This window comes from Micromys minutus (genome assembly GCF_963924665.1).
Source record: "Micromys minutus genome assembly, chromosome: 21".
Lineage (NCBI taxonomy): Eukaryota > Metazoa > Chordata > Mammalia > Rodentia > Muridae > Micromys > Micromys minutus.
Window position 1 is genome coordinate 33,791,898 of NC_137956.1, and position 24,047 is coordinate 33,815,944.

Genomic DNA, 24,047 nt, shown 5'->3' on the forward strand with positions numbered 1-24,047 from the left:
TAAACCAGTATCAGCCTCCTGTTTTCTCTCTTCCTTTCTATCCCTGTGGCTGACTCAAAGTCTGGGTCTTCTACTCAGAGCCTCCTATGGGAGCCAGATGGCCAACTCTGCCAGGCTTTCTTTTACCCAGCATGCCTTGAGGTATCTTATACCAAGCACTTGGCCATGGGCCTCCCCCTGATTGAGAATACCAGGGGCCAGCAACACTGCTTAGATACTTCTTATAGAAAGTTTAAAAAAAAAAAAAAAAACTAAAACGAATTATCAGGGGTGGAGAAGTGGATTATATCATTCCTTTAGTAATTGTCTGGGCATAATTGTGTTTTTAGTGCTGAATCTCCAGAGTCTTCAAAATAATCTCAAGTTCTTCCCTGTGGATCTTCAAGATGACCAAAGGGGTAGTCCCAGTTCCCAGACCACTTTGTCCAAAGAAAGGTTTTTAGGAGGTACAGCTCTTGGAAGGAGTGTGTCGGTGTAAGAGGGGTTAAAGGAGCCACGGACCCTCCAAGTGACTTTTAGGGATCCCCATACTGACCTGGTTTCCCTGTGCTAACAGCCTACCCCTGGGACAGATCCAGTTTGAAATCCATGCCCCTGGACCTCCGGCACTTTGAGAAACTGGATGCATCTGCCTCACAGGTATTTGAACTGACCCCCTGGCTAAGGTCCTCAAAGGTAACTTGGAATTTCCCCAAGTCAGGATTAAAAAAGCCGACCTCCAGCCCTCCCTTGAACATACCTGAGTAAACCAGATGGATAGTGTATGACCCTCTGTTCACAGTGTACCTTTGTTACTTTGTTAATTTGTTACGGCTGTGATCAAATAACTGACGGGAAGGCGAGTGATGGAGGGAGAGTTTGTTTTGGCTTACAGTTTGAGGAGGGACTGTGCCTAGTGGCAGAGAAAGTATTGGCAGGGGGAGCGGGCAGTGGCTAGACAAACTGCAACCCTAGGCAGGAAGAGAACAGACAGGAAATGGAACTGGCTATAAAACCTCAAGGCTTGACCTCCAGTGACCTACTCCTTCCAGCAAGGCTCTGCCTCCTGAAGGCGCCACAACCTTCTAAAAGAATACCATCATCTGGGGACCAAGGGTTTAGACACACATGCCTGTGGGGGACATCACATTTAAACACCACCAGTGTGGGTGAGAAACAGAAGGCCCAAGGGTTGCGTTCAACCCATAGGTGGTACTTTTCTCTTGCGATGATAAAACACAGTGACCCAAAGCACGTTGGAGGAAATAGGGTTTATTTCATCCTGTAACTTGTAGTCTCTCTTCCAGGGATGTGGAGGCAGGAACTCAAAGCAGGAAGCCTAGGATGGAAAGTGATGCAAAGGCCATGGAAACATTGCTTACTGGCTTGCTCCTCAGGGCTTGCTCAGCTTTCTTTCCTGTAGTACTCAGGGCCACCAGCCCAGAGGTGACACTGCCCACAGAAAGCTGGGTCCTCCCACACCACCCATCAATTAAGTTAATGCACCAAAAGCTTCTCCATAGGCCAATCTGGTGTGGTGGTATTTTCTTCAATCGAGGTTTCTTCTTCCCAAATGACCCTAGCTTCTGGCAAGTTGACATAAAACTAGCCCACATAGATCAGGTTTAGCAAATCTTAACCATGGCCAAAGGCTGCTGTAACTATTCAGATGCCCGCCTGGCTGGCCCCAGATGGAAAGAGCCAAGCTGAGACAGCTCTAGGGCCTGGGATTTAAACTGGCCAGCACACATGCCCTGTCCAACTCCCCTACCCCCACACTATTTACCCGCAGAAAGCCTCTGCCCTCCTGGGCCCTGCTCCAGCTGTGGGGAAGAATAGCTGGCCATGGTTCGTAGGTGTTACACTCCCATCCTCCCCAATGCCCAATAGAGTCTGATCTTTCTGCTCCCAGGTGACAGTCAAGAGTGGTCTGAATGAGCTGGTGAGTGACTTGCTCCAGGAAGCCCACAGTGATCTGGAAAGGGTCAGAGCCATCTGGATCTGGATCTGCCACCATATAGGTATGCCACTAGGGGGTGGCTCTTGGGAACCCTGGATGCCCCTTCTCCAGATCTCTGCTTCTGTTACCTCATCAGAGTGAGGAGTTAGGTCAGAGAGAAGTGCCTGAAGTAACCAAAGTCTAACCAAGGAAAGTAAAAATACCACCCTCCTAACCTGGGCCTTCACCAAGAAGCTGCCCTCCCTGGGTCCAGGATTCCTAGCAATCTCACTCTACCAAGATGAGAACCTGGGATAGGCCAAGAGGGGTGGCCACAGGCTGAGGAGGGCACAGCTGTATGAAAAACAGTAGCAACGCCAGAAGGTCCTAAGACAAGTGCCAGCAAGGGCAGGCGTTCATCTCCCTGTCTCCTCCTGTGCCACCGATGTCCTCACTCACTGGTTACCTCCTACTCCCAGGGTTCTCAGAGCCATCTCGGGGACCTGGGCATGAGCAGTTGCCCACCACTCTCCGCGAGACAGTTTTGGGAATCTCACCAGGGTCCTGACAAGCCACAGAGCGGGCTTGCCAAAGGCCTGCTGCCCCTTGCTGAAGCCTGCAAATGGGGGAGACAGTGGCCCACTGAGTAGTGGGGTGGACCCTCAGTCCTTTGATGTGAAGAAGAGTCAGTGTCCCACCTGGATTCTCCCAAGGATCATCTGTGCTCCAGGTGCAACTTAGAAAATGTACTCACCCACGGTCTGAAGCTGAGGGAGGCTGCCTCTTCCACTACACCACCAGCAGCTTCTTCTCCCTCTTAGATAAGGTTTCATTAGGTAGCCCTGGCTGGCCTGGAACTCTCTATGTAGAGCAAGCTGGCCTCGAACTCACAGAAAGCCGTCTGCCAACCTCTGCCTTCTGAGTGGCCGGAGTAAAGGCCAGCACCATAGGGGCCAGGTGGTCCTCTCCACATGGCCTCCGTGTCCCTTTGGCAGCCTATACAAAAGGTGACCGCAGATGTCTAGGTTGGGGTCCTGTTTCTGTTCATGCCACCATTTCCTCCTGAGCACAGCTGGGGGGAGGGGTGAAAGCCATGATATTGGTTCTGTGGCTTTCCCTTCCTCTCCGGGCCATCCTCTTTCACCTGGGAGTCCCGTGTGCTCACAGCCACCTCCTCTGTCCTCCAGAGTACGACGTTGAGGCTGCCCAGGAGAAGGACCGCCAGGCCTTCAAACCCACTGACATCCTGAGGACCCAGAAGACTAACTGTGATGGTTATGCTGGCCTCTTTGAAAGGATGTGCAGGTATGAAAGACAGCCTGTGATAAGCTAGAGTCCCCAGGCTGTCACCGACTGTGACCTTCCTTCTCTTCCCATCCCTCTGTGCCCCTGCCCCCACGCCAGGTCTGAGCTCCGAGTTTGCAAACTCTGCTTGGGAATCCAAGTGAGTCCTGAAAAGGTCAATTTCTCCCTTTTTAACACCAGCGTAATTGACTTTGGACCATCTGCTGGGCTTCGCCATGCATTAACATAATGGCAGATGAATGCGCAAAGATAATTTGGTTATAAAAGGCCCCTTTTCTGCCTTCTCCCTTCACTGTGCAGCTGAAGGTTAAAAGAATGGCAGGCCTGGAAGCAACAGTGGCTGCTGAGGCCAAGGGGACTGTGAAAGGCTGTCCTTTGAGGAGGGGGAGGAGCCATGGCTGGAAAGATCCATTGGTAGGAAAGCTCAGTAACCAACCAGGTGACGGTTCTCTGTGTCTTTGAGCCCCATTCTCAGAGCTATGGCCCAGATGCAGGCCTACGTGGAAATAACATCTAGACGGTCTCAAGTCAGGAGGAGCCATACTGATCTCTAGAGCTCCCCTTTCTGAGGTCTCCTGGGTTCTCCTAGGGAACAACCAGGAAGCCCTGGGGGAATCACCAGAAAGGGAGTGATTGGTTATGTCTCTGAAAAGCTGTGAGTGGGTCTTAGATACCCCGTGTCTATATATCAAGACTGCAGGTGGCAGTTGTCAAACCAAATCTAGTAATAGATGATCCACAGGCAAGCAGTTGTCATGGCTTAGTGTTATGCTGCTGGCCCCCTGTGGCCTTGTGTGCACTTATGTGCACCTTGTCTTGAGATGCACACAGCCCACTCTTAGCCTGAGACCCAGAGCCTCCCTACTCTATATTACCACTTCCAGGGATGGGCAAATACTTGGTTCTGGGTTCCTCTAGCCTTCCTGCCCAGCTCCCTGTTCCATTTCCCATCTCTGGGACTCTAACCTCAGAGATAACCTAGACAGGATCTATTCTGGCTGGCCCATTCTTCTCCTCCATGTTCCCAGTGGAATTCTCAGCCCCAGAGTCAGATGCCCTGTTGCCTTGGGGCCTCCCTGTCCCTTTGGTTCCTGATGTCTTCTAAAGTCCTCCAAAGCCTGACCTCAGCCACCTGTTGACTCTGCACCTTGAAGCAACACCCAGGCTTCTGCTTCCCGTGTGTGCACAGCCCTTCCTGGGACTTCTCTAGGCCCCACCCCAGAACCTCTTTTCCATCCTTTCAACGTCCAACCTTGTCTAGTAACTTGTGTGTTATAGTAGGTTTTCATCCCATAGCTCTTTATTGCAGGTGATGCTGAGGAATCCAACCCAGAGCCTTTCCCAGGAAAAACAAATAATCTCTCAGAGTGTAGCTATGTAGCTCAGGTTGGCTTTGAATTCACTGTGTGGTCAAGGCTGGCCTATGTGCTGGGATTATAGGTGTGCAGCAACTGTTCTGCTAATAATTTTTTAACTCTATTACATTCAGTTAGTTAGTAGTGAGTTAGTTATGCCTCTGTCTCTCTGGGGGTGAGGAGACATATACATGTCATAGCATCCATGTGACGGTCAGAGGTCAACTTTCAAAAGTCAGCTCTCTCTTTGTAACATGAGGGAACTGAACTCAGGTCACCGGGCTCAGTGGCAAGTGCTTTTACCCTCTGAGCTATCTTGTCAGCCCACTGATAACGTTTTTTAATTAAAAAAAAAAAAAAAAAAAAAAAATGCTCACTGACCATAATGTGCCAAATGTACAAAACAATTAAAAAGAACTAATTGGCTCTGACTCTCCCCACGTGACAACCACAAAAGTGGCACCCATGTCCCTTCCCTGGCTTGTTCTCGGCACACTTCTCCATGTCCTTTCTTCCTGTGTCTTACTCCCCTCTTCTTCTCTGCCTCGCTGAGAACATCTGACCCAGATTCTTCTACACAGTAGGCCCTCAATAGACATTTACACACAGTAGGCCTTCAGCAGGTTCCATTCCAGAATTCACCATTCCAGAATGGTGAGAAGTAGCAGGAAGGATATGCCTGGCAGACTTGTGTGCTTTCTTTTAAAGAACAGACCACCGCTGCGTTGTCAGCGAAAGCCCGGCGTCTTTCAGAACGTGGCTGTTTTCATAGGAATGTGTAAATTTGAAAACACTTAGATTCCTTTTTTTTTTTTCTTAATTGATTCATTTTTTCACCATCTCATACACATATGATGCACTTTGAATGTATTCCCCTTGGTCCTCTCACCTCCTCCCCCCCCCCACTGAACCCCTTCTTCCCAACAGACTCCCCCACTCCTACTCTCATGTCTTTGGGGGCCACTGTGCTTTATTAGGGCTGCCTGCAGGAATAGGAGTTAGTTAAACAGGGGCACCTTACCTGAGAAACTTGACTCTCCCCTAGCAACCATTAACTGCCTAGAGCTTCCCAGAAAGGGGTGGGGCCTCATGAGCCCCTCCCCCACCCTGATGGACTCCTCAGCACAGGACTCCTGCAGGTAGAAACAGCTGCTGGGAGAGTCTTAGCATCTCTGTGTGTCTCCCGAGCCTCCTCGCTCACTGTGATGTGTCACCAGTACAGCCAGAAAGACCAGGGCCCCCACCCTTAACTGGCCACTTAGGAGTTTTGTTCATTTTGCTAAGGTAGCAACCTTTGCAAGCCTCGGTTTCTTCCTGTGTACTTTAGGGACTGTATGGCCTTCATGTCAGAACAGAATGGTTGAAAAGGAGAAGCGTGTCATGTGGAGTGGTTGCTCGGCTGACTTCGGAAATGCCTTTTTTTTTTTTAATTTGCCCCATCTTTCATAAGTATAGGAGCATTTTTGCAGAACTTTCCTACTGACTCTGCCAGCCCACCCACATAGATCCAGAAAACTGACACTTGCCTCGATTGAAACTGTCAGCCCTCTGACGTGGTCCAGATACTTAACAATGACCACATCCTGCCCTGCAGCTCATCATTAAAATACACCCCAACATTTTACATCAGTTAAAGTTAGTCTCAACCTAGCAGTGACCAAGCACAAGATTTCTTGCACTGCCTTGGGACACTTAACAATAGCCCAGAGATTCTGTGAACTTCCTTAAGTGTTACCTTAAAGAGCAGTAGCTCATTCATGCGTGGCCTCCCTAAAACCCCTCGCCCCTGGAATAATTGCCAGTCATTTGGTAAATTCATTAGCTGATTCCCTAATAATGGCAGACACTTGCTGACTTAAGTCTTTGCATTGCCAGGGTGGCCTCTGAGAAAGAGCCGTCCTCGGAAGCCCTGACTAATATTCTGCTTCCTTGCCATGGCCTCATTAAAGACTGATTTAATAAAGCAGTTTGGTAAGGACTTAGATATGTTCAGGCATTATTCGTTTCCCCCTTGTCTTTCCTAAGTTTCCGACGTGGTGTGTTTTGATACTTCTTTCCTCCCCTGTGTAATTGCTGGTCCAGTTTCTTTCTGACTTTCTATCACTGGGCAGTAAGTCTGTCTTTCGCCTCGATTGCCCACAACCTTAATTGATTCTGCCTAATCGCCTTGCAGGGGCCAAGGTTAATTCCCCAGACTCCTGCCACTGAGTCAGCCTGCAGTAAATTCTCTCCCCACTGTAATCACGGCCCCAAGAACACCAGCTAGCAGACTTTCCAGAGATTTGAGATAACCAGGGGTTTATTACCAGTCTGAGGCTTTGATGCTGAGCATGCTGGCTGTCACCAAGCCTAGGTCAGCTGCAATTCTGCCCATCCATCTTTGAGTGTCATGAAGAGCAAGGACAAGAGGCGTGCCTGCTTGGTTAGCTGCTGCTGGTCACTATAACCATAGGGAGATGCAGATTCACCAGGAGCTAGATAGTCTTTTTTTTTTTTTTCTTCATTTTCAGCAGGATTGGAGGCTGAACCCAGAGTCATATATATGCTAGCCAGCAAAGAACTCTTATCAGTGGGCTGCATCCCCTCCCCCAGAGCCGGCTTAAATAATTTAACTATTGCCAGCGCTGGCTTTGTCACGCAAGGCCTCTGAAAGGGACACCTAAACTCCCCCTCCCTTATAGATACATTGAAGGAGGATGCAAGGTAGAATTCTATCACTGAGCATTCTTAATTCCATTGTATACCCCCGACAGACTTACAAATGAAAACAGAATGTTGGTCCTGGAATAATTCGAAAGCTCTCAGACTGTGTCTCAGAATCACTGTACCCCAGGATTGCTTTAGTTTAGCTGGCTGTGTATCCCCAAGTCAGATAGCCTTTCTCTCTGAACCACAGTTAGACGGAAAACCTCTGAGATCATGGCTCACGAAACCAGTGGTGGGCAGGTGTGTAACAAGGACAGAGAGATACCTAAATTTGTCAGAAATCAAGTCCACGGGTTGAGAGAGACACCATTGCTTACATACACCCTGCTTAGAAATCACACTCTTTTTAACCAGGTAATGAAAGAAAAGAACGTTTCATTTACCATGGTCAAAGGCTGCTGTGTGCAGAGTGCCCCTGCCTGCCCAGCCCCTCACCCACACGGTCAGCTGCTCACAGACTATAGCTGTAGCACACTGCTCTGGGGCAGGGCCTGGACCATATCTGTATCAATCAACCATCATGGTCTGGACCCGTCAACTCCTCATTCAGTACCCTGAGGACATACTACAGCAAGCTATGGGGGTACACCACAGCAAACTGGTACACTCAAATCTTTGGTAAGTGACAAGGAAATGCACTCATGGAAGGGAACGTAGCTTCAGAAGCCAGCTGAGGTCACTAGGTAATGCGGTCTTCCATTTGCCTATCCCTCTGCACAGTTATCAGGCAAGTGGAAGGCCCAGTGTTCTTCCAAAGCCTCAGAGCAACGGTTGGGTCCCTGAGCCCCAAGCCCTGGCTGAGGATGGGCTGCAAGCTTTCTCCTGATGTTCTAGATGTCTCCGAAGGCTTGCTCATGAGTCCTGCATGCGAGCTGGCTTAGCTTCAGATACACATCCTCCCCGTGCTGGTACACCAACTGTGGTACTGTCAGGACTCTTAGATGGAAAAGCAGGATTCTGCAGCTTAAGGTTGTTAAATAGACAGACAGCCTTGGGCTGTGTTTGGGGCTGGCTAGTCAAGGTTCACAGAAGGTGGAGACATCTCAGCTGAGCTACTACCTTCTTGAACACTTTCCCCAGCTCCTGCCCCAGAGATCTCAGTGCTTTGAGCCTCATCTTAGAACAATCTCTGTGTGGTTTGTTGTATGTCATGTGCTGCCTCCCCCCACCCCACCCCACCCCCATACCCACTCCTGTGCTTGGCACAGCATTTTGTGTGGTCAGAGCTTTTTCAAGGACATGAAAGGGTCACGGATCATGATCTGATCGGAAGCCAGAGTCTGGATAGATAGTTCTACAATCACTGATTTATGCCTGTGGAATTATTTAATTCATATATAAACCTATGGATTATTGACAACACTTTATTTTGTGACTTCTGTCCAATTCATCTTACACATAGCGGCCAGATAATAAAACACCCCCATGCTGTTCATTCACCAGCAACGGGTAAACTTACAGCTGACTTCAATTTGCATCTCAGTTCTTCCGCAGACATCCCCCACGGCCCTTTCTCCTTCTCCTTGGTCTGTCAGAGGGGAACGAGCCCCTGGAGATCGCTCAGTGCCAACCATCCTTTTCAGCCCATAATGATCTTGGCAAGGTCACTGCAGGTGATTGTTAGAGGTAGCAGCAGAGTCCTGATTTCCTGGCTGCACTCTATGGCCACCCATTCCAGCTTGAAGCAGTACAGATACATGTCCCTTGTCCTTTCTTCCTCCTGTGGCCCTTTCCTGAGCTGGACCCACTCACTGTTTAAAACAAGCTTCCTTCTCCCAAGAGGAGGAGACACAGTCTGCCTACGAGAGTCCAGTTCTCTCCATCACCCAGAGGTGATTGTGGATGCTAAATGCTTCTTCCTCTTCCCTTGATCCTGATGCTCTGAGCAGAAGGCAAGCACCAGACAACAATCCAGACCCCAGGGCACCACCCACCACTTGTCCTTCCTGTGAAGTGAGCCATTTGCAGACACGAAAGTTCCCGGGACTTCCCTTTACCCTCCACACCAGATTAAAGTTTATATACACAGTAGTTTTGAGCAACACTAGGAAATAATTACTGAAGAATATAACGGTGTGTTTAGCTTTCCCCAATCCTAAAAGTAACACATAATCATATTTTAAAATGTTGTTGCGCTCCCTCCCCCTTCCCAACCCTCACCCTTAATCCCCCCCCCCCCACACTTCTTGTTACACTACTGGAGACTGAGTCTTAGCTTTCATTTTGCCCCTTATCTACAGCCCCTTCCAAAAAAAAAAAAAAACCTTAAGATGCAGAGAAATTTAAAGAAACAAACCCACCCATAATCCCATTTCCAAGAGATCAAGAATCTCTTCCCACCCATCCCGGCTCTCATTCTTCATGCATACTTATATTTACTCTCAGAGAGACTCTCAGTGGTGGCTTCCTGCCCCAGGAAGACCTTCTGTTCTGGGACTCATTTTGGACTCTCATCAGCAAAAAGTCCTGCCACCAGGGTCTAGCTACTCTTGGCGTCGATCAACGGGATGTCCCCAAGTGCTCCTGAAATAATTTTACAGGGCCCAGCTGCTCTAATCTCATGAGAGTCCCTAGGAAACCCCGGAGGCCCAACACCTCTTTGACACTGTGTACAGAAGGGCAGGTACCTGTTGCAGTAAAAGTCAATTGGTGATTTCTTCCTCACCCTTGATCATATAGTTCCCAAATAAAAGACACAAAGCCTTTATATTTATATTAAGCTTTAAAAGCATTAGAGCTGGGCAGATATCAACCCTCTGAGCTATTTTGTCTGCTTCCCTGTCACTAACCCTGAGATATGCCTTGTCTTGCTCTGCTTGGGCCACTCCTACTCCAACTGGCCGGCCCTCAAGGCCATGCGCTCATGATCTGCTTACCGCATGCTGTTTTCTTCCTTCTTCTCTCCCCTCCTCTATTCATGGTCTCTGCCTCAGACCCCAAGCCCAGAACCAAATTCTGCCTACCTCTTCCGCCCAGCTACAGGTATCTTTATTGACCAATCGGAGATAACTTAGAGAGCAATGTAACACAGCATCAGTGGTGTATATGAGGATTTCCTCATCTCTGGAGGCAACCAGACCTTTGGGTGGGGGTGCCGAATTTAGCATTAAAATACATAGCAACGGACCAAAGCTCAACAGGGAACACCAAATGCTATCCCCTGTAAGGAGTCTTAGTGTGAGTGACCTTGGCGGGGCTCTGCAGGGAGGGGAGGGCTGCAGCAGATGTGGTGGTGTGGCATCAGTATCTGCATGTGAAGCAATGTGAAAAACGAGAAGCTCTTCTTTTTCATGCTACCATATCTGCCCCAGTGACACAACAAATGACATATAAGTCGTAGATCAGCAATATTCAATGTGGTGTTCCACTAAATACTACCTAATTGCTCATCTTTGTGGAGAAACCTCTCCCTAGCCTCATAGCAAATGCATGATGTCCTTGCCCCATTAGTCCAAGACCCTGTCATTTAATGGAACTGGAAATTCGGACCCGATGCATCCCGAGGATGACAAGGCCCTGCTACCTGATACAGGCATCAGAAAGACACTCAGGGTCAGCCCTGTGTAGAGGGTGAGACAAATGGGGTTCAAATGGGGTTCTGTTGAAGAATCACTTTGGCATCCAGGACTCTGTAGACTTGTGAATTTATTATACCAGTTTTCACAAATGCAAGAAAAGTGTTGGGGCAGAGCAACTCAGCACCAGGGCCAGCAGCTCTCCCCATGAGTCAGACTGGTACTGTCCATTTGTCAATGGCCATGTTGGGAGGAGCTGCTGAGGGGTAGGGCAGTGGATGTGGCGAAGGCAGGGCCTTCAGGTGAATTTGCTGATTCAATCTTGGAGTGTTGGTCACAGCCAGACCTGGTTTTATGCGGCCTCCAAAAGTGACTGGCCCCCATCCCTGACAGTCTACCTTTCCCCATGGGATACTTGCTTTGCTGGGTGCCATGGGAATGCCCTGTCAAAAAGACCCCAAAGCCAAGATCAACCAGTCAATGCTTCCCCTCCTCTTGGAGCAGGTAGAGGCTTCAAAATGGTGGCTGTATTAGTTGGGGTTATAGTTACTGTGATCATACACCATGACCAAAGCAACTTGGGGAGGAAAGAGTTTATTCAGCTTATGTTTCCACATCATAGTTTATCATCAAAGGAAGTCAGGACAGGAAGTCAAACAGGATAGGAAACTGGAGGCAGAAGCTGGTGCAGAGACCATGGAGGAGTGCTGTTTACTGGCTTGCTCCTTATGGCTTGCTCAGCCTGCTTTTTGATAGAGCTCAAGATCACTAGCCTAGGGGTGTCTCCACCCACAGTAGCCTGGGCCCTCTCCCTATTAGTCATTAATTAAGAAAATGCACTATATTCTTTCCTACAGCCCAATCTTACGGAAGCATTTTCTCAATGAAGGCTCCCTCCTCTGATGACTCTAGCTTGTATCAAGGTGATGCCAAACTAGCCAATGCCCAGGCCCAGTCAGTGAGAGATATTCATGCACCATGGTGCTTTCTGTTCCTTCCTCATGAAGTCCAGAACTGATGGTCATGTAGCCTGGCAGCCAGTGCGTTCGCCTAGGTTAGTTCTGGACACACCCATTTACCTATCTTCCCAGTCTCATGCAGTGGAGACCAGCCAGGAATCAGATCTCAGCTACCTCCTGCCTTCACCGCCAGCACCCTCCCAAGGTATGCTGGATTCCCAGCTTCTGGATACAGCTCTTCCTTGTTGGTTTTCTTCCAAGAACATCTCAGTCTCCCTGCTCTCTACATTCCTCAAGGCCGTTCTTACTCTTGTCCTGATTTTTTTATCCAAAGGAACTGTGTGCATCGGATCATGTCAAGCAGGCCCTGGGGAGACACTTCAGAAGTGAGCTGAAGAGTCTCGAGGGAGTAGCAAACAACAGGGATGCAGGCAGTCTGCACAGGCAGGGCCCGCCAGCACTGTGGATTTCTGTTCACACACCCCAGCCCTCAAGACACTTCTCAGACCTATGTCTCGTCCCCAGGGTTGCTGGTGTGCAGTGTGTCACCGTGCCTGGCTACTCCAAGGGCTTCGGCTACCAGACCGGCCAAAGCTTCTCTGGGGAGTTTGACCACGCCTGGAATGCTGTATACCTTGAGGGTCGTTGGCACCTGGTAGACAGCACCTGGGGCAGTGGCCTAGTGGACACCACCACCTCCAAATTCACCTTCCTGTAAGTACGAGGCTCTGTTTTGCCAGTGTCTTATCTGTGTGTGGGGTGGGGACAAAGTTGAAGAAGGGGGGCAAATTTCCTATCTAGTGAAAGGGAAGGGCCAAGTGGGAGGGAGGGAAGGCTGGACAGCCTTGCCTAACAATACTCACCTTATCTAAGGCTGGTTCCAGATCACTCGCAAGGAGCTGAATTTTCTTGTCACCTCACCCTTCTGTGATGAGTCCTGGCATCTAAACCCAGGATCCCCTCCAGTTTGCCCAACCCACACATGAGGAGGGACGGGGCTAAGGAGTCCCACTGCCAGCAGCTATTGTGCCTAGATGTTCCATCTTCTCCATTTCTTGTTCTCTGAAGGAAGAGAAGGATGTGGTTGGCAGAGAGGAGAGCTGTAGGTAGAGCTGAGCCACCTGGGTCCTCATGGTACAATCTGGGCCATGACCATCCTATAAAACTTGGCCAACCCTGAACTTGACCTACAACCAAGCATGATATTTTTATGGGTTGTAATGTCCCTCAGCAGCCTTGGTCCCCCTTTATTTGGGCCACTGACTGTTCCCCTCTGATGTGTTCAAGTGAAGCCTTGGCCCTCCACAGTTACCCTACACACAGCTGACTCTCAACGGTATCCCCCTTAGGTGGAGCAAAGACTCCCAAGCCCAGGCTGCCTCCTTTTTCTTCTCTTTGTCTCTGGCCAGCCCTAAGGAGCTACAGAAGTTCCCCCACTGCATTCCCTGCCCCCAGGCACAGGGACAAGAAGGGTCCAGGGCAGCTAAAACACTGGCATCTTGCCTCCCTACCTCCCCACACAGCTGCTCCCCGAATCACACTTTTGGTCCTTTCAAACTACTCTTGGGCATTAAACACAGAGAGAGGCACCCTTTCTACCTCACCCCACTCATAACATCCTATGGCTCTGAGAGCAGGCCCTGAGTTCATGCTGTGGCCTTGTCTCAGAGGGGACCTCAGATCCTGTGTGGCCCCAGAGTCTGCACACAGCCACTGAAGAGTCTCCAGTGCGCATGTTAGGACCACAGATCACCCTGTTGTTGTCAGCAACACCCAATCCAGTGGTTGGGTCAGCTAGACAAAGCTCCCCTGTGAGACACCAGATGTGTGTGATAGTCAGGTCTTTTCTTACACATGGCTCCTAACCAGGTCTTCTTCTACTCCAGCTACAATGAATTCTACTTCCTCACCCACCCCGCCCTGTTCATTGAGGACCACTTCCCAGACAACAAAAACTGGCAACTGCTGAAGCCGCCCCAGTCTCTGAGGCAGTTTGAGAACAACATGTACCACAAGAGTGAATTCTACAACAAGGGCATGCTGAGTGCCCACCCAGAGATGTCCATGATCAGAACAGGTAAGGAGGGGCAGGTACATAAGGGTAGGGTATCGGTGATGGCTGAAGCTCCCTTCCCCCCTTGAGTGAGCTAAGAAAAGCAAACCACCAAGCTTAGCTATCTCCCATGGCCCGAGCTGACACTTGTCCCTTGACACACCATGGAAACCATGACAGCTGGGTGTTTGCACACTCTTGAGGGACAAGGCCTGATCCCAGAATCTTAGTCGTGGCCCTCAAAGGACTCTCTCTAAAGGACTGTTTCTCATGCCTCTCTGGGGATCCAGAGCCTGATCCTGCTCTTGGCATACCACAGCAGGGCTCAGGAAAACTGGCCAGCCCACTTCCCCCTTTTCATCAAAGCCCAACCTGTCAGCTACAGTGGCCTGAGGGATGATGGCCTTGGCTCCACCCCACACCATAAGCTAAGGCGGGGGTGGGGGCCACCAGGGGCCAGCTGAGGAGCAGGTGCTTCTTGTCCATTGCACTTCCCCATGGATTCTTGATCTGGAAGCAGAGCCTCTGTGGTCCCTGGTAAGTAACAGACTTGTGGCCGCTTCAGCTGTGGAAGCTCATTTCCTGCTCCTGAGTCTGACAGAGATCTGTGGTCTCTACTGTGAGACATTAAGCCACAAGAAAGACTCAAGCAGACCGCAACGCTATCATGATAGTATTGCTGAGTAGAGTTTGCCTTTTGTGGGGGGAGATGTAAAAGAATGTAAACACCAGATTTCCTAATTTCCACTAACCTAAAACTCAGTTCCATATTCATGGTGCATATTGTAAGAATATTTCTTGGTGCCTGTGGGTTGCCTTAAGAATAGAGATGGGAAAGAAGCAAGAGAGGAAGGTGGGGGTGGGGTGAAGAAGAAGAGAGGGCGCTAAGATTCTGGGAGGGTTAGTGGTTGCAGGAAGGAGAGAAGAGGCGGAGGTGATACAGGGGTGTGTCAAAGGCCTTTGGGGTTCCCAATAATTTACCTCTTCTGAGATGCTCAGCACACTTCTGCCAAATGCTCTCTAAGATGGGCACTAAGCTCTTCCCAAAGAGCCTGAAGCCCAGACAAAGGCAGAGTATAGAAAAAAAAAAAAAAAAGTGTTCCCAGGATTCGTTCAGAAAATGATGGGTTCTCTGGGAGAGGCCTCCAGCATTTCTCCAGCTTGTCCAGCTCATCTGAAGGGCTGAGGCAGATTCTCTGCAGCCAGGTCTTGAGGGTGAGTCCCCCACTATGTATGGGATGGAGGATTAATAGTGACCATGAACCAGACAGCCTTCGATGTTGCCTGTCACCATCCATGAGCAGGGCTGGAGGGGGGGGAGTGGGGTGGTCAGCTTCTAACAGAAGCCATGGCCGGGTCTCAGAGCAGACACTGCCCTGGGAAGCCAGGGACACCAGGATAGAAAAACCCGCTGCCTTTGTGAGCTGCAAAAGCCAGTGAAAAACAATGACCAAATCAAAGAATACAAAAGCAGGTGGGAGGGGCAGGAGAGGGGATGGGTGTGGTGATTCTCTGAGACCCATTCCAGAAATACAGCTATGGCACCCCTGTGTGAGAAGCAAGTGTTGGGGAGGTGAGACCAGGAAAATACCCTAGTAACACTTCTGGGCATGGACTCCCAGAGAAAAGCCCTTACTGGTGACAGTGTCCTATTCATATGACAGCTGTTGACACCATAATCATTACAGGGCATAATCATTACAAAAGTAATACTTAAGAGTTGGGCATACGGGAGGCTGGATCGCTCGGTGGTTAGAGAGTTTTGTGCTCATCCAGAGGACCTGGGTTCTGCTTCCAGTACCCACATCCTTTAGTCAGCTCACAGTCACCTGTAACACACACACACACACACACACACACACACACACACACACACACACGGGATTCACACAAAGACACACACATAAAAATAAATCTTTTTGTTGTTAAGACATAGAATTGAAGGAGATGGCACTCTTTCTATACATTTAACCCCTTCCCTGCTCTGCAAACAAGTGAAATGTCTAGGCAGGCTTCGTCTAATGTAAACCAAGTAGGATAACAGTAAAGGAAACAGACACACATGGTTTGCTCGCCCCCCCCCCCCACTTATCACAGTTCTCAGCTGTTTCAGAAATATTCACCCAAATGAGCCAGAAGAATAGCACGTTCAGGGCCATCACACTGGTAGAAATACTCACACCATGAACACGGATGCACACTGTAAGTCACACCTTCCCCCAGGTGGTTTAAGCTTTCACGAGCACACGCCAGATCCATCTCCCCCTAACCCTGACTTCCGTCTCCGCAGTGAACGGGAAAGCCACAGTTACCATCGAGAGCCGTGCCCCAACACTGTTCATGTTCATGCTCAACGGCAAGCAGGAGCACGGGCTCCTGAGCCTCAGGAAGAACGGGATGAAGCTGGAGGTATACCCTCCCGCCATGGGCACCCACAAGCTGCAGATCTTCGCCAAAGGCAACTCTGAAATCTACAGCTCGGTGCTGGAGTACACACTCAAATGCAACTACGTGGACTTCTCTGTCCGGCTGCCCACGGAGCTCCACCAGCCCGTGGGCCCCAGCTGGTTCTCAGAGCAGATGGGCATCACGAAGCCCTCCCACCCCGACCCCATCATCCACACCACCGATGGCCGCTGCTCCATCAGCTTCGGCGTGGAAGAGGGCATCAGTGTCCTGGCATCCCTCCACGGTGATGACGGCCCCATCACTGAGGAGACGCAGCGGCGCTACATCTTCCAGATGAACCGAGAGAAGAGGACCGAGCTGAAAGTCCAGCTGCCCCATGCCGGCAAGTTTGCCCTTAAGATCTTTGTGAAGAAGAGGCAAGAACAAGGTAACTTCGTCTTTGTCTTCAACTACCTCTTGTGCTGTGCCAACACCAAGGTGAACTGGCCTATGTTCCCGGAGAGCTTCGGCAACTGGGGACAGGACAATGAGTTGCTGGAGCCTCTCTCGGGTGTTCTTCCCGCCAACCGCAACATACCCTTCAAACTGAAGCTGCACGGTATCGCCAAAGCTCTGGTGAAAGGGCAGGACACGTGGCCCCTCACCCTTAACCCCGACGGCTACTGGGAGGGCAGCTGCAACACGGCTGGCTGCCAGGAAGTCTATGTCATGGTGCTAGAGAATGCTAACCACAACTTCTACAGCTACATCCTGAAATACAAAGTGAATGACCAGTGAGGGGTTGCACCCACAGCCTTCCAGGGCTACGGCCAGCCCTGCCCGGGGAGGACCCGAAAAAAGTGCAGAGAGCCCCAGGACACCACTGATCTGCATGAAATCACTTCCAGGCCTCTGCTTCAGTCCCGTCTGCCTCAGTCTCCCTGCTCTGCCATGGGCACTGAGGAATTCATGCTGCCGAATAGGTGTGGCTGTGGATGGAGGGACAGAGGCAAGAGCCCCCTGGGAGAAAAAGGTGCTATGTAAACCCAAGGTATTGTGAAGTGTACGCCCCCTGCCTGTGGTGCCTGCTTTTGTGTTAGTACTTTGTTGTAGAGCTGGGCGGGGAAGTGGAGGTATTTATTGCCTTTGCTGAAAACTTTCCACACAGGTGCCTAGAGAATTCTCCTTCCTGCCCTAGTGATGTTTGAGGCTGAATCTATTAGAGAGGTGTGTCCCTCCCCCCCCCCCAGTAACATGGTGTTTCCCTATTACTTCTGGACCCCAGGGAATGTTGGGTCTGCCCAACTTCCACATTCCTAGTGCCTCTATTAGCTACTTCGTGCTCCACATGAGCTTTCAAGGGGAAGGGTAGAAAACAAGCTAGCTGGCCCTCGGCCGACTGGAGGCTGTTCTCTCTCAATCCCTAGCATCTCTGAGATGTGATAAGGGCAGAAAAACAGCGTGGGCACACGTGGGTGTCCTGGCTGGGGACCGGGGATGGAGTAATTTTGGAAATCCAGCAACCCACATGTAAAGGTGAAGATCCCTGTTTCTATGTGCCTACCAGAGTTTAGCTGAGGGCCTGGAGATGCCCTTCTAAGCCATCATCGGGAGCCTCAAGTGACTACATAGCCTGTTGGGAGCCTGTTGATGACTATGAATGGAGACCTGGGCCCCGGGCAAGCAGATATATACCAGGGATGGTATATAATAACAAGATGCTGCTCCTCTCTTACCAGCCAAAGCAAGCTGAGGGGACCACCACCTGCCCCTAGAGAACATGTTTGTGCCTGTCTCTGGGAAAAGCCTTTTCGTAACCATTTTCCCTCCTGTCCATCTCTAAGATGACAACCCCTGCCCTGAGTTCAACCTTCCATTAGGAACAGTTGAGGTCTTCTTACTTGCTTGGGCCTGTCCTAAAAAGCCTAAGCTGCCTAGCTGGCCTTCAGCAGCACCTGAGGCTGGTGTTTCCATGGCAACAGCTGAGGGGGAAAGCAGGCTGCAGCAGGCAGGGAAGGCCCCCAGGAGAGCCCAAGGAGGGTCCTGCAAGTAGCACCCCAGTGCATGAATGTGCTCCAGGATGGTCCCCACCAAACTCTGGGTTCCAGGACTCTGCTCACCATACCCATCTCAGGACCCCCATCCCTCCCTGTTCTCTGAGGAATGTCCTTGGGCTCAGCTGCAGCAGCTACAGCCAGCCTGGGGTACTCACAGCCTCTGTAGTCAACTCTTTCCTCAGTAAGAGCTCATCAGACTCCTTCGGCAAGTGGCTGGCACCCCCCCCACCCCGCCTCCCGTGCTGGATGCTGGCACTGTAGAGGTGTACACAGAGGACTCAGCCATAGGCACCTACACCTCTGTAGGTGAAGTCAGCCAAGTGAAGCCTATTTGAAGACCTAGGATCCCAGAACTTCTGCCCTTTCCCACGGGTCCCCACTGCTATCCACCTGATACCAGACTGGGTAGCCTCACTTGTGATTGCCGTGGCTGCTAGGGGCTGAGCTGCCTTCGCTTGTGCCCATGGTCCTCTGGCAGCCTTGGCCCATCCATGTCTGGAAAAAGCACAAAAGCGGGGTGGGGTGAGGGTGGGGGTGTCTCCACCACGAGGCACAGGCACCACTACAAGAAAAAGGTGGAGTTTGCACTGCCTGGAAGCAGCCTTTCCTCACCCCCTTCACGAGCAGAAAGAAGTGTGCTCTGTTTTAACGAAATAGTAAGTGCTTTCTGCGATCCCTGCCACTCGCTAGACTCAGCCGCGACAGCCACTGCTAGCCCTGCAGAAAAATGATCCCCGTGTTTTTCAAAACTGCATAATTAAACCCTTCTGCAGCTCGCAGAGGTTGCTACCCCACAAAATGGGAGCTGTCCTCAGCACCAGAGACCCAGACCTGGCCTCTCCCGGTGGCCCAGGTCATCCACACGACCCGCCCTCCTTGTTTAACCAGGCAGCCCCTTTGTCGAGGTAGCTGTTGGTGCACTCGTTAAAACGCCTACATTTCTTTTTACTGAAGCAAAGATACATGAAACTGAATCCAATCTTCATGAATTTTTACACGCATGCTGCTCAGGCTGGAAATTTGGAGGTTGTGTTTTGAAGGCTTTTTATTCAAATCCCCCTCTTTGTCTGCTGGTCCACGAGTCCCATTGGTCGAGCAAATGGCACGAGCGCCCCCTGGCGGTCTCTGTGCGAAGTTGCCACCGCTGCAAACGCCCAAGCTGGATCTTTCTATGATGTTTGTTGGGGGGGGGGGGGGAATCACTAGGTGCTTTCTCATCCCTTGTGAACGGGTTATGCTGTCTACAGCATCCACATCGTGGATACGTCATCCTCGTCGTGGACATGCCAAGGTCACCATGGCCATGAAGATTGTGATAAGACCCTGCTGAGACTTCCTGGCCAGGAGTGGTGGGAAGACACCGTATGTGATTGTGAATTGAGCGTCTTACCAAGAAAGCCTTTCCTGAGACAGAAACCCTGGGCACAGGGATGCCTGGCTAGTGTCGCTGTGATCACACATTACTATTGCAATGACAGGCTGAAACTGATCAAACTCAGCATTTTGACAGACAGGCCCAAGGATGAGTGCCAGGGTGCAGGATGGGGCGTGGTGGGGCAAAAGGCTTCAATTAAGCTCTTTCAGCTTGCTTCAAACGTGCCACCAGCTCAGCTGGACTGTTCTCTGTCTGACTGTGAATATTTTTGAGTTCTCCATATGTTACATTGTCCCACCAGGACAGACTCCTCCAGCCTACAGAGATTAAAGAGACATAAATAGATTAACTGAAGCATGAAGGATTTGAGCTAGACATACAAAACCATTTCCTGTTGTGAAGCAGGAGGGACTCGTTGCCAATAAACTGCGAGATTCTCAAAGGACTTGAAAAGGAGAGACGTTACCCCAGTGGTCCGGTATTTTCTTTGCTGTGCTTACTGAAGTGCTCGGGTTCTCCCTCTACTAATTCTTGAACCGCACTGGTTGGCTGGCAGTAAACACCAGGTTAATGGTGTGACCACATAGCTCACTACTGTCAGGTTTCAAAGGCAGTTTATCTGAGGTCTGACGTCTCCTCTCATTTGGAGTAAGGAAAGCGGCAGAGGTGACTATTTCTCCTAACACGTGTGCTGAATTGTGTGGGCCACTGGCTGTTGAGGATGCTGTCCTCACACTGTTGCTGGGGTTCTTTTTCAATAAAATTTATATTTATTTTTATCCAACAATGTAATTATCGATCCATCCTTATCGCTGCTCTACAAGGGAGGGGGAGGGCAACACTTTCATGTTCAAAGGATGCTTTTAAAGACGAGATCAATGTCCCTGCCATTTGAACGTGATGGGGAGATGCAAATGGGATGTTGGGCAAACAGCTATTCCACATTAAAGAAAACATAATTAGGTCAGACTCAGCCCTCCGAGGCTCACGTGCCTTTGAAGAATCTGAAGACCATGCTTCTTTCATTGAATCTTGTTTAACTTGAATATTTTAAAGTCAGCCCAAATTTCCTCTTAGAGTGGGAGAAGAAAAAACGTGCCAAAATTTTTCCTGTCAGCCTACTTTTGTGGTTCTGAATATATAATATACGTTTCTTGATATTCACGCACACATGCACACACACACACACACACACACACACACACACACACACACACGAGAAACTTTCCAGGCTGCCTAAACTGATTACTCATAAATTAGACATTTAGGGGACTAAAGGGGAAAAAAATGAAAATCTAGACACCTCTGAGAAGCTGCTGTAACCATGGAAACCATTCTCATAGCTGTAGTGTGAAGGGCAAAAAGATTTGTGTTCCCAAATCTGGGCTTATGGAGTCCCTCGTTGCTAGATACACAAAACCGAAATGTGTTACACTTCATCCTTGGGGTGGGGGTTCACAGAGGACTGTGACCCACAGTCGAGGGAACTATGGAGAAGTCCCAACGAATTGTCTCTGGGTCTCTCATGCAGTAGGAGGACAAACTCTTAAATTATTGGGACCGGCTGCAAGTTCCCACCCGAGGGCTGGAAGAGCCTGAGCTCCGATGTTCCTTCCAGTCCAGAGACTTTGTGAAGCTGCGTCTTTGTGAACAGAGGATGACGGCCACCAGCCTGGACTTGTCAGTTAGGCAACATCTGAAGGGACCTGCTGTGTTAAGAGCTTGCTCCCTAAGCCCCAGGCATGCTACATTGCATGCGTCTTACTTTCCTGGGGCCAAGGGGATGCACGGACCCAGCAGGTGGACCACAGAGAAACAGCCACCCAGACAGAGGCCGGGTCTCTATAATCTGCAAACAAAAGTAAGGAAGACTAAGAGCCCCCTGGACAGCCCTCTCTCGGACACGCCCCTGGATGTCTCCATGGAGTCTTTCTTCCACCTCATCTTCAGACCTCAAGTCAGAAAAAAGTATTCCGAGACCAATCACATTCCCAAGGAAGATGCACAGGGGCGTCCTCGGGGAGATCTGGTCCATATGGAGGCTTCTCCAGTCTTGTCTCCTGTGCTTCTTCATCCATCCGTCCTGAGTGTTCAGGTCCCCACGCTCCCTCAGCGCCACTGCTTGGGCCTCTGTGTGCCAAGGTGAGACCTGCTTATGTCATTACTGTCCACAGTGACCTGATCTGAACATTGACCCCACTGAGCTGTGTGTTCAGATAAAATGCTTTTTCATGATCCTTCCCAAGGAAGTTCATTGTCTCTGGAGAAGGCACTGGTAGGCAAGATAAGCCTTCAAACAAAATTGATTTTACACTACAATCCTACCTCCTTGAACACACCTGATCCAGCTTGATCTCCGAAGCTAAGCAGGGCCAGACCTGGTTAATACTTGGATGGGAAACAAAGGCTTATTTTAATAGAGAATCAAGAGAGTGCCCAGTCACCTTCTTCTCCTCTAGAGATGGCATGCCAAGTGCTTCACTTCCAGGAAAGTGTAAAGAGGGCTCTTTAAAGAGGGACACAGAAGAGGGTCTGTAGAAAGGAGTCTCCCTGCAGTTGAGTAAACCGTAAGCAGCATCTTTAGATCACCCGCTGTCTCTCTGTGGTCCTCTTGGACCAGCAAGGCACTTGTGACCAGGTAGGCAGCACCTCAGACTGAGCTGGGACTCCACAGGAAGAGCAAAGGGCCCCTAGCGAGTCCTTAGGATGAGTAATAGGAGACCTCACAACCCACAAACCCTCATGCTACCCTGCTTCCCAACGTGCTGTTCCGTGTTGTACCAACACTCTTCCCTCCCTTCTCTCTCCTGGAAACGCCTTGTCTGGTCCTCATCCATCCTCCGAGTTCACACCACCTTCGTAACTCAGAACTCTGCATGATCCGGTGATGAGAAGGGATTGGAAGTTCATCACTGGGTTGCAATTTTTTTCCATAAAAGTTTACTGAAAATGTCTTTCATACAATATATTTCAATTATGTCTTCCCCTCCTCCCAGAGCTTTTCGCCCTCTCCATCCATTCCCCACCACGCCCTTTCTTTCTCTTATTTTAAAAAGCAAACAAGCCCCTCAGTGGTGATGCAAACCTTCAATCCTAGCACTCAGGAGGCAGAAGCAGATGGATCTGTGAGTTCCAGAATTTCTATGACATTGAGGCCAGTTCTAAGACAGCCATGGATACATGAAGAAATTCTGTCTCAAAAAAAGAATGAAAAAAAAATGAAGGAAGGAAGGAAAGAAATCAAACAAAACTGAAAAATAGAATTAAAAAAGAACGAAATACACACACACACAAACCCAATAAAAAATACAAAATCATAGAGCTAAAGAGATGGCTCAGCAGTCAAAAAAGCATTGTCTGCTCTTCCACAGGTCCTGAGTTCAATTCCCAGCAACCACATGGTAGCTCACAACCATCTATAATGGGATCTAATGCCCTCTTCTGGTGTGCATGAAGACAGAGCATGCATATATATTTTTTAAAACACACAAAATTGGAAACCATGATACATACACAAGCAGACTAGTAAGACTGAAAAGAAAATTACTTAAGTAAGATGAGACGACAAATCTACAAAAACACCATTGAGTTGCTTTACCTGGGCCACCTGCTGCTGGGCCTGGGGCCTCCATGTGTGGCTAATACACCCAGTGATAGTCCACTGGAGAAAATCAATTTTTCCTTTGCAAGTGGGTACCGACTGCAGAGAGTTTCTTGGTTAGGGATGGGAGCCCCAGTCCACTTTCCTCTTCTCAGGACTGAGAGTTCTTGGAACACATGCTTGGGTCCTGCTTCCGGTACACACTGGGTGCTTGATAAGTGCTAAGTGTTTCCTTGGGATGACTGAGAAGGGATGCAAACGGAGCTGCCAGCAGCCATTCCCAGAACATCTGTAGAGTGCCTCATTTTCCCAGGACTGGCCCCTGTGGTTTCATTCAGCAATGCCTGCCTCAGCCCGGATGGTGAGAAACAGGCCAAGATTCTCAGGGAAAGATCCCACCCAGGGAAGAGGAAACGACTGCCCTGGGGGTGGAGGAGACCGGGGGCTGGTTGCTAGTGACCTTCACAGACAAAAGAGACTCCTTTACCAAGACCAAGTACCTCAACTTAGTCTTGGGGCTCTCTCTAAGGGGGTGTATGCTTAGTCTGTGGAAGGTGGCTGAATGCAAGATTTTTAATGTGAAGGTGGGCTCGGGGCCTTCTCATCTGTGAAAGATTTGTGCAGTTGCTGTTCCCAAGTCTAACTGTGGCTTGGTCTGTTTAAAGGAGGTCTGGGACATGAGCTTGATGCTTCTGTTTGACCCAAAGTAACACAAACACACGAAAGACCCCAGAACAAACACACACAAACCTAGCTGCAGAAGACTCTCTGAGACCCAGGAGAACCTGTTATCTTATGGGAAAGCTGCAAAGTGG

The 24,047-nt window shown here is 49.8% G+C and overlaps 1 protein-coding gene across 1 annotated transcript in view; it reads left to right on the forward strand.

The window, feature by feature from the left end:
• Positions 1 to 20,406, forward strand: part of KY (kyphoscoliosis peptidase) — a 39,706-nt gene extending 19,300 nt beyond the window's left edge. Inside the window, exons 6-11 of the mRNA XM_080934579.1 lie at positions 557 to 639; positions 1,892 to 2,000; positions 3,106 to 3,223; positions 12,284 to 12,472; positions 13,645 to 13,835; positions 16,102 to 20,406. Of these exons, the coding sequence (XP_080790705.1) occupies positions 557 to 639; positions 1,892 to 2,000; positions 3,106 to 3,223; positions 12,284 to 12,472; positions 13,645 to 13,835; positions 16,102 to 16,997 (1,586 nt within the window). The 3' untranslated portion in view covers positions 16,998 to 20,406. The remainder of the gene's footprint in view (positions 1 to 556; positions 640 to 1,891; positions 2,001 to 3,105; positions 3,224 to 12,283; positions 12,473 to 13,644; positions 13,836 to 16,101) is intronic.
• Positions 20,407 to 24,047: the final 3,641 nt, after the last annotated feature.